Source organism: Thermobia domestica, chromosome 11 (assembly GCF_964235325.1).
Source record: "Thermobia domestica chromosome 11, izTheDome1.hap1.1, whole genome shotgun sequence".
Classification (NCBI taxonomy): Eukaryota; Metazoa; Arthropoda; class Insecta; order Zygentoma; family Lepismatidae; genus Thermobia; species Thermobia domestica.
This window is the reverse complement of record NC_137464.1, coordinates 6972066-6988528: the sequence shown is the minus strand read 5'-3', so window position 1 is coordinate 6988528 and position 16463 is coordinate 6972066. Positions and strand designations below refer to the sequence as shown.

Sequence of the window (16463 nt, the reverse complement as noted above, 5' to 3'; positions counted from 1 at the left end):
TTCCAAATAAACGCTTACGATAGCGTGAGTCTCACTGACGATAGTGAATCTGAGCACTTCCAAATAAACGCCTACGATAGCGTGAGTCTCACTGACGATAGTGAATATGAGCACTTCCAAATAAACGCCTACGATAGCGTGAGTCTCACTGACGATAGTGAATCTGAGCACTTCCAAATAAACGCTTACGATAGCGTGAGTCTCACTGACGATAGTGAATCTGAGCACTTCCAAATAAACGCTTACGATAGTGAATCTGAGCACTTCCAAATAAACGCTTACGATAGCGTGAGTCTCACTGACGATAGTGAATCTGAGCACTTCCAAATAAACGCTTACGATAGCGTGAGTCTCACTGACGATAGTGAATCTGAGCACTTCCAAATAAACGCCTACGATAGCGTGAGTCTCACTGACGATAGTGAATCTGAGCCCACGGAAACTTGAGTGAGAACCTATTGAAAAATCACAATCCCTGAATATACAAATTTTCTAAACAAACACAAAAATGCTGCCACTTTCTAATTAATTAAGCTATTTTTATTTTTTTTAAAAAAAATTTTAACGTTCCACGATTGTGTACAAAGGCTAAGGAGCAATGATAATGGTGGAGTAACGAAAGTGAAAGGAAACGGATAAACACAGAAAGAAATCACGCAGTTTATCCACTACAAGGCACATTTGGCGAGAGCTCAGATTGAACCAGGGACTTCATGCGCCACAGGTAAGCTCTCTGCCACTGAATCACTGCGGTAACTACTTAAAATTTAAATTGTGAGAAAGTGAAATAGAAACACGAATTTCTACTACAGGTATTCAACTCGTAGTTATAGTTTCTCCTTACCACAACGCATTTAAAAACCATCAACTCATTATTCATTCCTGGTTCGAAGCTCGAAAGAGTGTCAGTATACAGGTAACGAAAAGGCAACTGATCTTCAAAGGTAACCTCTGTCTTTGGCATAATATTATAAACTTGAAGCTTCAAGTGTTTGAGATCTGATGTATCATATCACAAATTACGTGTGGTCATCTGCTCTATATAATCATTTATTTACATCCAACTCATTTGGTTGAGTGTTCCCCAATCGATTCAAAATATACAAAATAGTTCGTTAAGTACCTATTATAAAAAGGTAACATTATCAACAAAAGAATAAAATAAATATACAACTAATATTAAGCTTTTCTTTTTTTGGTCATGAGAATTTCACCTTTCAACTATACAACGTATCACAGTAAATTGAAGTCCATCGTTTTTTGTCTTCTAATAAAGAAAGAATTCAAAGTCCCTAAAACATCCAACGAAAAATAATTATAATAATTAAAAAAAAAGTGAACTAATATTTCAATCAAATAATAATAATAATTAAAAAAAACTGAACAATAAACTGAAACTCAATTTGATTCGTGTATACAAATGTACCTGTAAGAAAAGTATTTGAACTGTGATGCTTTTCCCTTATATTTGATATTGTTTAAATGAGACAAAAGTTTCTTTTTTTCTTCTTGTTTTTTTTTCATAATGTCTGAAATGTGGAGGCCTGTTTCTTTTTAATGGTATATGCACCAGAAAAAAAAAAGTTCATATATAAACTTTAATTTACAAGATAGGCAGCTGGAATTTTGGCTTCCATGAACACAGTTTTTTTTCTCTCTCTCTCGCTTAAATACTGTCTTTGCTCACTGTTCTGGTGCAGCGTTTTGTACAAATTTTTGCAGCCTTCGTCGTCTGATCTCTTCCTGTTCGCGCGAATACACTGTATCAACAGGAGGAGGAGGGGTATTTCCACTGGGCTGCGTTTCTTCCGTATAGCCTACGGCGCCTTCCACGTTTTCGCTATAATTAGAAAACGAAAAAAATATTACCAGGAGATTAAATTGAACAAAAAAAAAAAAAAAAAAGATTTTTCGAATTAACATGAGTCATAAACACTTTTCATTTTAGTGTCCAGAAACAACACAACATAAAGAATTTTTCGAAATGAATTCTCACATTAAAACATAAGAAATAATGATAATGAAAAAAGCAACATGGCTGCACAATGCGTTATTTCAGAGCTTAGCCCACCGAAAATTGATCGAAACGATAAAAAAAAATGAAATATTTCAGTTTTACGTACATCGATTACGCCCTTTAGGTTAAAAAAATGAAAATGAAATCTTTGAGTTTTACGTCCCACGCTATGCCGGTTAGGCTAAAGGAGACGGTGATGATGAGTAATGAATGAAATGATGGAATGTAGAAAGTGGGAGGAAACAGAACCCCGGGAAAACCCACGCACACGGTGTTTGTCCACCACAAAGTTCACTTGGCGGGGGCTGGGATCGAACCCGGGACCCCAAGCACCAGAAGTGAACGCTCTACCACTGAGCCACCGCGGCCCCCGGATCACAAATTGAAACCTGGTACACATTCCATACCCACTGGCATGCTAATGAAATCTAGACACAAAATAATCACTATACTCTTTTACCTGATCTCCATCCAACATTTAGTTTTTCCAACAGGACCCTTTTTATATCGTTCCGGCGGGCTGTAACACCAAACTAACGTATTTATGCACCCATGTTGTTAGAAAAATTTTCACAATAGTTCAGTCTAAACATTAGATATGTTAATGCGGATGTACCGATGGAAGCTTCATGCGCATATTGAAGCTGTAATTTATTGTATTAATAATGGAAACCTCTACAAGGAAATCGGTTAGTAACATGATGAAGTACAACTTTAATATGAAGTTTTCATCGGTACAGCTGCACTACCGCATCTGATGATTACAATGGACTATTGTGCCATTTAAGAAACACTTCACAGATCCAAAATATATAACGCAAGGTGTTTATGCCCTATGTTAAACCGAAGTTCTAAATCCATAGAAGCTGTATCCACTACTTTTCCCTGTTAAGTTATCAGGAAATAAATTCTATCCCTTTTAACAACGATTAATTCACTACTTGATTTAATAGGATGCATATTCAATGTTCGGGAAATTATATATATATATATATATATATATATATATATATATATATATATATATATATATATATATATATACTTATCCCAAAGTAACTCAGAATTATCCAACTGTTTACGTTTCGGCAAAAAGCCTTCCTAAGCACAAATCCTTTCAGAAAACTAACGCTGCCTAAAACTACACATCTGAATATGATTACACTTCTTAATTCCAGTAGTCCTTCATAAAATTACTCTTGTATCTACACATTCTCTTTATAAGCACTGACTGGTATTCTATGTAGTTGACTAATAAATAATATTAAATAAACACTGCTCTTTGGTTCTATTGAATTCACTTACGGAATGTTTCTTTATGTTACAATACTGATCTGAAAATATTTCTATGGAATCCAAAATACTTAAAATGATCAACAATATTTCGAGCACGCTTCTCGAGTGCTCATTATCGGTACAGTTTTCGTACTGGTATCCATAGGTTACCACTCTTAAGTAGCAGGCTTAATATTGGACTTAGGAAGAAGTTGGTCAGGTGCTATTATAAATGGAGTATTGGGCTGTATGATTCAGAGATTTGGACATCACGGAAGTTAAGAAGAAAAAATATTTAGAAAGCTTCCAAATGTGGTGTTGCAGGAAAATGAAGAAGATAAAACGGACAGAGAGAGTAACAAACGGATAGGATTGTAACAGAGGGTAAACGGAGAGTAACAAACGGATAAAGATGATCTTAAACGGATAGGAGAGAAGAGGACGCTTTTAGCCAGCATCGCTTGCAGGAAGGCCAATCTGATTGACACACCTTGCGAAGAAATCGTCTTCTTCATACCACCATAGAAGGAAAGATGGAAGGAAAGCGATGAACAGGAAGAAGAAGAACACAACTGATTGATGATTTGAAAAATAGGAGAAAATATTGGGAGTTAAAAGGGGAAGCTGATGATCGAGGAACGTGCAAAAAATCTAGGCTCAAATTTAAAATTTAAATAAAATGACCTCATTAGTCCCCGGGCCTGCCAAAAGGAAGAACACATAATAATAATAATAATAATCCACAAGTTCTTATAATTACTTTATTACCACTTAAATACAACATAATAGCATGTCATCAGCTAACTACATTAAATGATTTTAAGTTTTAAAACCATCCTGAGAATGAGGACTCCCGAAGTGTGTGCGACCACAAGAATACTTTCAGGTTAGTATTGTAACAAATTAATGTTGCTTATGTTCCATTAGATGTTTCTTTAATTGCTATTAATCGACTACATAGATTACCAATTAGTGCATATGAAAAGAAGTGTATACAGTAGGTCATTTTATGAAATCCTACTGGAGTTAAGACAAGTGCAGACAGTCTTCGACTTATATAAATAGATCATTCCACGGCTCTTTACGTAAGATGAATTTTTACCATAAAATCTGTCGCAAATACGCATGAAAAAAAAAAAAAATCAAGAGAATAATGTTTAATAATACTAACTAACTAATTCTATGGCGTATGGAATCCGGAGATACAATGCTGCGTTCACAAAAGCTCTCCATTGACTTCTATCCTTAGCCAACTGCATCTAGTTTCTATTTTGTATTTCAATCTCTGCTATATTCATCTTAATACTGTCCTCCGATCTGCACCTAGGTTTCCCTAATGATCGTTTTCCGATTAGACTTCCAGTTAAAACTTTGAGAGCGTTCCTACCTTCCATTCTGGCTACATGACCTGCCTACCGGAGGCTCCTAGATTTGATGACCCTAATAATGTTTGGAAAAACCGTATAAATTATGTAGTTCCTCGTTATGAAGTTTCCGCCATTCCCCATTCTCGTTCCTCTTGGCTCCTAATATTCGTCCCAGGATCTTGTTCTCAAATACTTTCAGTCTGCGTTTCGCAACCATACAGCACAATTGGCACGATTATCGTTTTATATATATTTTAAGTTTCAAATTCCTCGCCAGAATTCGCGACAGGTGATTTTTAAACTGAATAATAACACGAATTCGCTGCTTTTAGCCGACATTCTAATTTAATAATACTATAATGTAAAAACTGAATTACATAATATGCTTTACAAAATACGATACACAACCTTATATTCTTACAACGCCGATGGTTACACACACATATTTAATTAATAACAACACAGCATTAATTATTTACCTAATTACTAGGATCATCATTGTCCAAATCTTCAAATGCAGCATCGGCGATGTTGGAAGAACTGATGTCACATGAAGTGGACGTTCTCAAAATAGAATTTAGAAATTTAATATTACTTCTTCTTTCACATGTAAGTACAGTTTGTTAATTTTATTTGTATCGGAAATTTCTTACATAACTGTGAATTGACGCATGTCAAATTTTCGTAACTCGGAGACTGACTAATCACATTCAGAAGAATATAATCAACGTGACGCAAGTTTCACGGACAACCGTTAGTATTTTCAAAGAATTTGTGGTGAGGCAAAGCAATACATTTTTGGCCGAAACGCACACAATTGGGAACTTTTGGGTGAATTTAGGATAAGTATTTAAAACTAAATAAATAAATCATTGATTCAATCAGAAAGTATGTTAGACATGCAAACACTTGAGGTTCTGGAAACACTTAATGGAATATATACATAATAACAGATTACCCAGATGCTCAACACCTGTTTGGAAAGCCACACACAAGCTACAAATATTTCACAGAAGCGTCGTACAGATGGCGTTAGCGAAAAAGCAAAGCAAAAGCAGTAGTGGTTCTGAAAATTTTATTTTTTCTTGAAACCTTTTTAATAAAACTTGTTCTAAAGTTAAAAAAGCACTTTATAAAATGTACAATGTAAAGAAGTATGTATGTTGCTGCGTGGAAAAATTAAATACAATCAGATCTACCGGATTGGGAGCAAATGACTTACTTTTTTAACGCCATTACAATTCGAAAAAAAAAAATGAAATGAAATTTTTGAGTTTTACGTCCCACGATTATGCCAGTTAGGCTAAACGAGACGGTAGTGATGAGAGATGAATGAAATAGTGGAATGAAGAAAGTGGGAGGGAACGGGAGAACCCCGAGAAAACCCACGCACACGGTGTTTGTCTACCACAAAGTTTACTTGGCGGGAGCAGGGTTTGAACCCGGGACCCCAAGCACCAGAGGTGAACGCTCTACCACTGAGCCACCGCCCCCCCCCATTACAATTCGACTTTCTCGTACAGTACGCGTCAGAATTTACCGTCAAGCATCTCACTTCGTCTGTTGCAACGTTTTTTGATATTTGATCCAGAAGTGAATATGTAGCTTCTTTTTGTTTTGTAATGAACAAATGTGCTGCGAGTGCCAATGTAGTGTTGTGGGTAAGGAAGTGCAAAGCAGTGAGGGCTCCACTGGCATAGTGAGCACACGTTCATAAACTGGGAAACAGCCGAAAGCTATTAAAGAAAAAAACAACAGGCATAGAGAAGAGGTCTCCAAGTGAAAACTCACCTAGAATTGGGTCAGTGCTTATTTTTTGAATTAATATAAGTTAAATCTTTTAGTTCTCTATTACGAAGAGAACATGTACTGCAAATGTGGACAAACGAGGACCAACGGGCTGTTGTTCGTTATCAGTGCGTACGTGGGACTTCACAATACTCTCTTCTTCCTTGATTTGAAGAAGACATTAGAACGCAACTTTCTCCATCAATGAAAAAGTCAAAGCTACTGTACGCATTCATTTGTCATCAATGGATATAAAATTATACACAACATGGAATATTCAAACTGGTACTGTGGCAGGACAAGCACACAAATCTCACGGGATACTACGGAAAAACAGAAATATATTTCCTTCTGTTTTAATACTGTTACCTTGAATAAAACTCTTTGTACATGACAGATTCAGAGAATTAATTTCCCGACTATTTCTCATACAATGAGATTTCTAATTTTACGTCCCACGATATGCCTTTTAGGCTAATGGAAACGGATGATTGTTCACCACAAATTTGCGTGGCAGGGGATCGAACTAATGACATCTCGCATCAGACGTCAGCACTCTTCCACTAAGTCACCGTACGCCCCTGACTATTTCTCGTACTTCTAGAAATATGAAAATGTGAGTGATATTATAACTATTATTATTATTATTATTATTATTATTATTATTATTATTATTATTATTATTATTATAGAAACTCACCATCGAAATGAATTCTTTTTAAGTCCATCTTTGGCATGTCAAAGTTCTCCATTAGTCGATTTGTCAGCAAGAGTGGCTTTAGATGGAGCAGTGCCATATTTAGGGGAGTTGAATATTTCAAATTTTATGTTAAACTGTAGATTTATGGCTGATGTTGTCATACATGACAAAAGAACATACATGCCAAAATTAAAAAATTATAAGATATTACACTTCCACACTTATTAAGGTGAATCAAGCACTTATCATGCAGCGTCTCCTAATATTATATATACAGGGTGTTTCAAAACAATACCGACGACGTTTGGGAATTGATTACTGACATTAAGATAAGACAAAAAGTATAGACCAATGTGGGTGAACATATGCTTCCTTTCGGAGTTATAGGCTGCCGAAAACATGAAAAAAAATAAATAAATAAATAAATAAATAAATATAAAAAAAATAAAGGTCCATAGCTCCAAAACTATGGGACCTACCGTAGTCGGGTCAAGACTTCACTTAGGAACTAGTATATACCTTATCCAAATATCCATGTTCCAAAATCCTGCGATACTTCCGCAACAATTTTTATAGAGGTAATTGGTGAGTACTTGAAATTATATGCCCGTTAGCAAACTCCCTCAATAAAAATAGTTGCGTGAGTACCTTAGGATTTTGAAACATGTATTTTTATATAGTGCACATATTAGTTCCTAAGTGAAGTCTTGATCAGTCTGCGGTAGATCCCATAGTTTTGAAGCTATGAACCTTTAAAGTTCATTTTCTCATGTTTTCGACAGCCTATAACTTTGAAAGGAAGCATTTGAAGAGTAAGGGGAAAAAAGAAGGAATGTCACCAAACTGCATTTTCGAGAAAACGGTGTTTTAATATTAAAAACCGCGTAAAAAGAATAGGATTAGTTACATTTTTGCCCCTTTTTAGACATGGACATTTCTCCATCTACGCATGCATGGCATATACAGTCAAATAGTATCAAGAGTCACCAACACATAGGACAAACCACCCGATAAAGCACATAGATGGACATTCCTTGTTTTTTCCCCTTACCCTTCATTTATGCACCCAGGTTGGTCTATACTTTTTGTCTTATCTTAGTGTCAGGAATAACCTACCTAACGTTGTCAGTGTTGTTTTGAAATACCCTATATATATATATATATATATATATATATTTAGGGTGGTAATGAACTATACCGGCAAACTGTAAGAGGTGATTCATCACATAAAAATAAGAGAAAAGTTCATGTGGACCTATGGCCTAAAGTGCATAGTTTCAGAGCTACTATCCAAAGTTGCGAAATTTCCAGAGGCCCTATTTTGAATTCGGGAGACTGTGGATGGTGGTCCTTATTAGCGTAAAGGAAGAAGTCACGCATACACAATCCAAAAATGCATATTTCATTAATGTTCAGTGGGTGTACAGAGTATCACGTACAAGGTGAAATTCCCAAACGTGCCATCAATCTAATTTTGAGATATGCTCTGACTTTATGATTGGTCCAAAGTAGGCAAACTGTAAGCTTTGATAGCAGTGAACATGGGATCTCTTGGCGCGATGTCGGAAGTGTTAAGGACTGTCAGCAACATGGTCTCTCGTACTCAGGAGAACGCATGCTGCGTTTTCTTTCACGCTTGTAAGTGAAGAAAACGTGAAATATACCGTGACGAAATACATCGCATCACGCGTTATTTCATACAGAAAAGACATAGAGCTGCCGGTTCCTAATACTTTTGCCTTCCCACCGAAGTACTGAATGTCCATTGTTGTCAAGGGTTTCCTCCTGCCTACTTCGGACCCTCCTTGAAATCAGGGTATATCTAGAAACTCTATTGAGAGCATATCTGAGAATTACACCCTGTAGGGAATAGCCTCTACAACTATCGACATTTGATGAGATATGTACTTTTGGATTGTCTATGCGTGGCTTACTTTAAGCTGATAAGAATCATCATCCACTGTTTCTGGAATTCGAAATAGGGCCTATTGAAATTTAGCTTTTTCGCTATTTTGGACAGCCCTAGCTCTGAAACTATGCACTTTCCGCCATATGTCCATATGAACTTTTTCTTTTATTTTGGTGTGAGGAATCTCCTCTTACAGTTTGTCGGTAAAGTTCATTAACACCCTATATATATATATTTCATCAACCAAGAACATTAGGTTATTCCTAATCTTCAGAATATTTCCAATCTGACTAAGAAAGAAAAAAAGCAGGTAAATAACAATTTAACCCTGGCGCTAATAAGGGACATTAAACAAACCAAACACAGACGAGCATATCAATCACTTGGCTACTAAAAACCCACACAGAAATACAAGAAATGGTTTTCCATTATAATAAGACTGAGTTGTTCTTACCTATCTGAGCTTCGCTCCTCCTTTTTTGGTGAAGAGGACGTTGCAGAAGTGGTACTTTCTTTTGAATGTATTGTCCGATTGAGTGAGGTGACTGACAAATTGCTTGCACTGTAAAATACATGTAATTAATGAAGAAGCCTCACAGTTACATTACACAACAGAATTTGGTAATATGCTAATTAAACTCTCCCTCCTCAATGCACAAGTAGATTCAATTATATATACTTTGTAAGTTGTATACTGTCTTGTTTTGTCGCATTTAATGTTTGTTAAGTTAGTGTTACCTTTACGAACTGTTCTACGGAAGGGAACTAAGGAACGAAGTAGGCGATAAAATTAACCATAAAAACTAATTAACTTCCTAAGTAACTGGAATTTCGACCAGAAAACTGATGATCATTTTACATTCTTCTACGGATCTCTGATGTTTGTTTGTCATGCAATTCAGGGGTACTGTTGCAGAACCCTAATTTATTTGTGAAAAATAAGGCTCGGATTTCTATGACATGTCATATTTTTATCCGGGCATCTTTCTACATGGCTAATTAAATATATGAGTAAACACATTTCTGACTCTTGTGAACACGACAATATAGTTTATTGATCATATAAATGCACATTTGAACGATATTTTAGCTTTAGAGCATATGAGCCCGAAGTTATATACCCCAAGAATATTTTAGTGAAAGTTTAGGCAAGTTTCACTTATTGCTCAGAAATATATTCACCAGTATTAGCACCACAGAGAGGATCGTTCAGCTCTTTCTCTTTATAGGATAAGCAATACGATGTGATCAATTCTTCGTAACTTTATTTGGATATTTGTTCAGAACAAAATAACGGTACATTATTTAACAAATAGCTAATCTTAGGAATTTGTGTTAAATGGTAACATATTTTTTGTGGGTCGTTCTGTCACATTTTAGGCCATATTTCTTATCATTTCTTGGGAATAAATGAACCATATTTTCGAAGCTTATAGGTCATAGAAATTAAATAAAAAACATCTTTTAGTTTAACGTCCCACGGTTATGTCCTTTAGGCTAAGGGAGACGGATGATTAAGGCAAGTGAATGATTATGGAATAACTGCTGAAATGACAATGTGGGAGGAAACGGAAGTACTCCGAGAAACCCAACAGGCACAATGATAGATCATAGGAATTCTAGTCTTACTAGGGATGTACTTGAACCTGAGTCCACAAAGTGGGTTTTATGTATATATTTTCTGAAAGCTTGGGTCAAGGTAAGATCAAAACCGTTACCAAAATTGGGGAGGCCTCATGCATTCTGCTTGGAGGTAGCACTTTACTCATTTTTATTAAAATCTTTAAATATATCCATGAAGTCCGTTGCAACCCCGAAAAGTCCGAAACGGTGAGACAGATATGAAAACAGAAAAACGTGTCTTTCATCATTTTAAAAGTACAATGTATCAAAGTAAAATAAATTGTCCCAGGGTCCCCCGCAGGGACCCAGACGGGGTCCAAATCAAAATTTTTAAATAAAAGGGGGTTAATTTGCATATCGTATGAAAGTTGGTGTTAAATGAAAGAAGATAAATCAAGTCTCGACTCTCTACGATAATCCTGTGCAAAATAGCGGTGGGTCAAAATATCAACACAATCTTCATTGCAAAGTATATGGCCACTCGTATGGATCTGAAATGGTGGGATAAGTGTAAAAACAAAAACACACGGATATGTCATTATTTCAAAAGTATAATGATTCAATGTAAGTAAATATTCTAGGGCCCCTCACGAGGACCAACTCAAAATGTTGAAATAGGAAAGGGGTTCAAGTTGAGTATCGTATGAAAGTTAATATTAAGTGAAAGAAGATGAAACAAGTCTCAACTCTTGCTGATAAGTCTGCAAAATGGCGGTGGGTCAAAATGTCAACACAAGCATTATTGAAAAGTCTATAGCCACTCCTATTAATATATATATATATATATATATATATATATATATATATATATATATATATACATAAAAAAGCATCAAAGTAAAAACGAAATGTCCCAGGGTCACCCGCAGGATCCCAGACGGGGTCCAACTCAAAAGTTTCAAATGTCAAGGGACTGAACTTGAAAGTTATTTTCTTAACATGTCAACCATATTGTCATTGCATGAACATGTACTGATTAGTAACCCCCAGAAAGGTTTACGTCCTCTCGCTACGACAAGGCTTAGGTTATGAGAGAGAAAAGGCCCCGCTGGATGTTGTTTATGTAAACATTTTAAAGACAAAACTTATTGAAAAAGTCGTGTGTGCTAATTGGAAATGCCAGAAAAATTGGGAAAAAATCGCGCATACTCTTCCCTGCTAAACGTAAGTGTCATTTTCTGACGCAATTAATACGGTACCTCTTGAGGTTGCTGCGACAGACTTGCTAAAAAAAAAAAAAAAAAAAAAAAAAAAAAAAAAAAAAAACCCTCAACTTAAACCCCTTTCCCATTGTAACATTTTGAGTTGGACCCCTAGGACGTCTGGGACTCTGGAACATTTACTTACTTTGAAACTTTGAATCATTATACTTTTGAAATAATGATATATCCGTGTGTTTTTGTTTTTATACTTATCCCACCGTTTCAGACACATACGAGTGGCCACAGACTTTGCAATGAAGATTGTGTTGATATTTTGACCCACCGCTATTTTGCATAGGATTATCGTCGAGAGTCGAGACTTGATTTATCTTCTTTCATTTAACACCAACTTTCATACGATATACAAATTAACCCCCTTTTCCATTTAAAAATTTTGAGTTGGATCCGTCTGGGACTCTGCGGGGGACCTTGGGACAATTTATTTTACTTTGATACGTTGTACTTTTGAAATGATGAAAGACACGTTTTTCTGTTTTCACATCTGTCTCACCGTTTCGGATTTTTCGGGGTTGCAACAGACTTCATGGACATGTTTAAAGATTTTAATAAAAATGAGTAAAGTGCTGCCCCCAAGCGGAATGCATGAGACCTCCCCAATTTTGGTAACCGGTTTTAATCTAACCTTGACCCAAGCTTTCAGGAAATATATACATCAACCCCACTTTGTGGATTCAGGTTCAAATATATCCCGGGTTAATGATAAGTATTGTAAGAACTATCTGCCTTATGTTAATCAGAGGCGGCTCGTCAAGGAAGTCAAACTGGAAAAATTAAAGTTTTCTCGCTTGAAACTAAAAGAAGAAAACATTCTTTGTGTACTATTATTGTATATAACAATCAATACATTAGATAATTTTTACTCCCTTAGTTTCAATCTTTTTTTTTTTTTTTTTTTTTTTTTTTTTTTTTTTTTTACAAATGTGACTTTTCTCACGAGCTGCCTCTGATGTCACTAAAGACTTCTCTATTAGCATTTGTTACTGAAAAAGGTATTTTGGTAACCGCCTATCCCATGACCTGTTCAGATGTGTTTAAGAAATAAATTGTGGTGATATGAATCACTTATTTTTTCTATTGAAGATTTTTAATAGTGCAGAATATTAACTGTATTATTTTGTGATAATTCTCTTATAAATGTTTGGAAAACCTACAAGTGGAGGTGTTTATAGAGACCCGTATACCCGTATGTAACCTATAACACGCCAATAACATATTTTTTCTGGAGAAATTATTATTGTATTATGGTAGTGATTTCGCAATATTCTCAGTTGGTTTACGGTAAGTTTTTGAAAGATTTTTATTAGCTTGTAAGATATTTTCGGACTTACTTCTCTTCTATCTTTTCTAAAATAGTTTGAGATAGTTATTAATAAATTACAGCAAGTTAGCTAGGACACAGCACCATAAAAAAGATACTTGCAACGTATGCATCACAAAATAAAATCGATATAAATAAATAAAAATTGCATAGAGATAACTAGACGTTTACAGCACGTAGTGGGCAAGTGTTATCTGCAGTACGCCGTACGTTTTGAAATAAAATTTGGAATAATATTGAGCGCATGTACACGGATTACTATTCTCATTTCACTAACATAAGATACGGCTTCAAATTTCGTGGTCAACTATCCTTCCAGAGAATGTCTTTAAATATAGCTCCAGAACTTCCTTCCAAAATTCCATTTCATTAATCGAATCCAGTTTAAAACGACTTGTCGGCTGTACCTGGAACTTCGTAAGGAATCCCTAGTTTGTATATCGACAAATAATACACTCAAAGCTAGAAACGCGGACTTCGCAGCAGTACCACGTTTATGGGGGTTTTCCCTCACATTTAATAGATAAAATATTCATCATCTGAAGAGATTAAATTCAATATCATATGAGGTGCTGATACTTGTCCAGCTAAACTTGAGTTTTCAGTATTGTATCTTCTAATTATTCCCCTTTTAATTCCATTAATTTTGAAATTTAAAAAAAAAAAAAAAGTTACCTTTGCGAAGCAGGTGCTACAGTTGCGTACTGCTGCATCCTAGTAATAGCAGCATCCAAAAGAACCTGGATATCCCTCAAGCACTGAAGACGTGCTTCGACGCTCTCTCTTGCTGAGCCTTCCATCTGCTTCAATTCCTCCTCCGTTAGGCCAGACAAATTGAGTGGAGGAGCCGGCGGAGGGATAGCTACATTAAATACAACAATTAAACCAATATAGTTAGTTAAAAAAAAATAAAGAGCCATAACGTGAGCATATCATTTTTTTTAACGTACTTGAAGTAAATTTCCTTATTATGAAAAAAAAAAATCTTTCTTATAAGTACGAGGGACAATCAGAATCTAAGGTTACAAGACCGATATTCCTGAAGTTTCGTCTGTTAGAGAGACTGTGCAGTTTCAGCCACCCGCCATCTATGGAGCTACCTGTAGGTAAACACAAATGGCGACTCGTTTGGAAAACTGGTCTCGTTAAGTCCGCTCAGTTATTCGATTTCTGTGTCCCAAACATATAACCGCGGCTGAAATTCACCGGCAGCTGATAGAGGTTTATGGAGAGACTATAATGTCTCGTCAGCATGTCGGAGAATGGTGTCGGGAAGTTGGCGGCTAGTAGAGAAAACGTCATCGACGAGGAGCCTAGAAGACCACCACGCTGTTGAAGCAGTTTCGCTGGGACATCATCGGCCACTCTCCTTACAACTTGGACCTCGCTCCAAGCGACTTTCACCTGTTCCCGCACTTGAAGGAACACCTAGGAGGTCGTCGCTTTGCTTCACATGAGGAAGTGAACAACGTAGGTGAACATGCAAGGACACAATTTTTACCAGGAAGAAAACTTCAAACTCATCCCACGATACAACAAGTGCTTTAACCGATATGGAGACTATGTCCAAAAATAACCTCATGTATATATTATCTGTTGGCTGTATTGGTTGTATGAAATAATATACATACGTTTCACTGCAAGTTTTGTAACCTTACTTTCTGAACACCCTCGTAAGTAATCAACGTAACTTCTTACTAAGAGCTACTATAAACTTTAATAATGATAAAATGGATAATCCTACAGTGACGTTATCCCCAAACTAATATTATTGCACGACACATCACTGACACTATCATTAACATTCCTGAATGAAACGATGAACATGTAAAAAAGCTGTCCAGGAAGATATTAGTGGGACTATGGAGTATCATAAGGTTACAGGAATTTCACAGAATTTGTAGTTTTTCGTAAAAACAAAGGAAACACTAGGAAGGTTGAGAACTTTAAATTGTCAGGATAACAAAGTAATCTCAAAAGAAAATACACAAGTCGGTGATACTTTTAACAAATCCATCCCACACTTCGACAGCTGCACCACATGACTTGGGATGTTACTGGTATTTTTTTATGTTCTCTTTGTACTTCAGTTGACGCAGAAGCGACAGTACTATGAAATAATTGTCGGTGACTGAGATACTACTGACCAAGTCACAATGTCACGCTGGATGAAGAGTTTTCGTAATGGAAGGCATAAAAGGCCATACACAGAGAACGACCCAAATTCTGAATTAATTTGAACGTTTACGCTGCCGTCCTAACCGAAAAGACCTTAACTCCACATTTTTCGAAAATCGAGATATTGGTATGGGAATGTTCGTAGTACAATTCTGCATCTATCTAAAGTGAAATGGACGGATTTGACCAATAGGTAGGGGGTCATGACGTTGTAAGTGTTTACCTTATGTTCAAAACTGTAACTGAAAGTAAGCAAAAAGACCTTAAGTGGCAATTCATAAGCAAAAATATTTAACTGTATTACCACACAAATTTTAGATCGTGAAAAATATATTTAATAAAGTTTTACTGAAAGACAACAAATCTGAACGTACAGCCTACGCCAAAACGCGTTTTGCTTATTTTCTCGAAAGTATGTGAAATTGAGTTAAGGCCTTTTCGCTTAGCACGTCAGTACTGGTGGCAAAGTAATGGAACATGTGATGCATATCTTAGAGGAAGACTCTGAGAAAGTTGCTCATATTGCAGGAAACTTCCAAGACATCCACTGATCGCATTTTCCCCGTCTGCTTGAAGAAGTATCGAATTGCCGGCTGCTGTGTGCCGCATGACTTACAAAAGCGCAGTCGTGTTAAGATAACACGTAAATTCGTGCAGAAATACTACAGGAGGAGGAAACCTTTCTTCATACAATTGTTACTACTGGCGAAACATGGACCCGGGATTTATAGCCAGAATTCGAATTGCAATACAACATAATTATAAGCAAACTAGCTGCTGGGTGAGCGGCTCTTAACGTATCTGTTTATGCCATGGTAAACAAAAGTGTAACAGGAAACTGAAGTTACTTGAAAGGATGGTTGTTTCTGGTAGAACAGCATGTAGGCTCTCTCGCCCTGAAGATGCCTCACTATTGACACCAGAGTCTTTATATTTTAAGTGTTCCCCTCATGGCACTGCTGTCGATGTGTGTTTCCCCATACCTCACACGAAAGAGGCGAAACAAGTTGCTTTGGCCGAGATTCTTGTGTAGTGGAATGCGGACAGGGTTGTGACATTGCAACA

The 16463-nt window shown here is 36.3% G+C and overlaps 1 protein-coding gene across 2 annotated transcripts in view; it reads right to left on the bottom strand.

Annotated features, from left to right (window-relative positions):
* Nucleotides 1-1032: 1032 nt before the first annotated feature.
* sip3 (septin interacting protein 3) overlaps nucleotides 1033-16463 on the bottom strand; it is a 50871-nt gene continuing 35440 nt past the window's right edge. The window contains exons 11-14 of one of the 2 annotated variants that reach the window (XM_081729976.1): nucleotides 13896-14082; nucleotides 9511-9618; nucleotides 5139-5223; nucleotides 1659-1840 (exon numbers count right to left, since the gene is read on the bottom strand). In XM_081729976.1, the coding sequence (XP_081586102.1) occupies nucleotides 5139-5223; nucleotides 9511-9618; nucleotides 13896-14082 (380 nt within the window). In that variant the 3' untranslated portion in view covers nucleotides 1659-1840. Of the gene's footprint in view, nucleotides 1841-5138; nucleotides 5224-9510; nucleotides 9619-13895; nucleotides 14083-16463 lie in introns of both variants that reach the window. The other variant, XM_081729975.1, reaches the window with a different exon arrangement.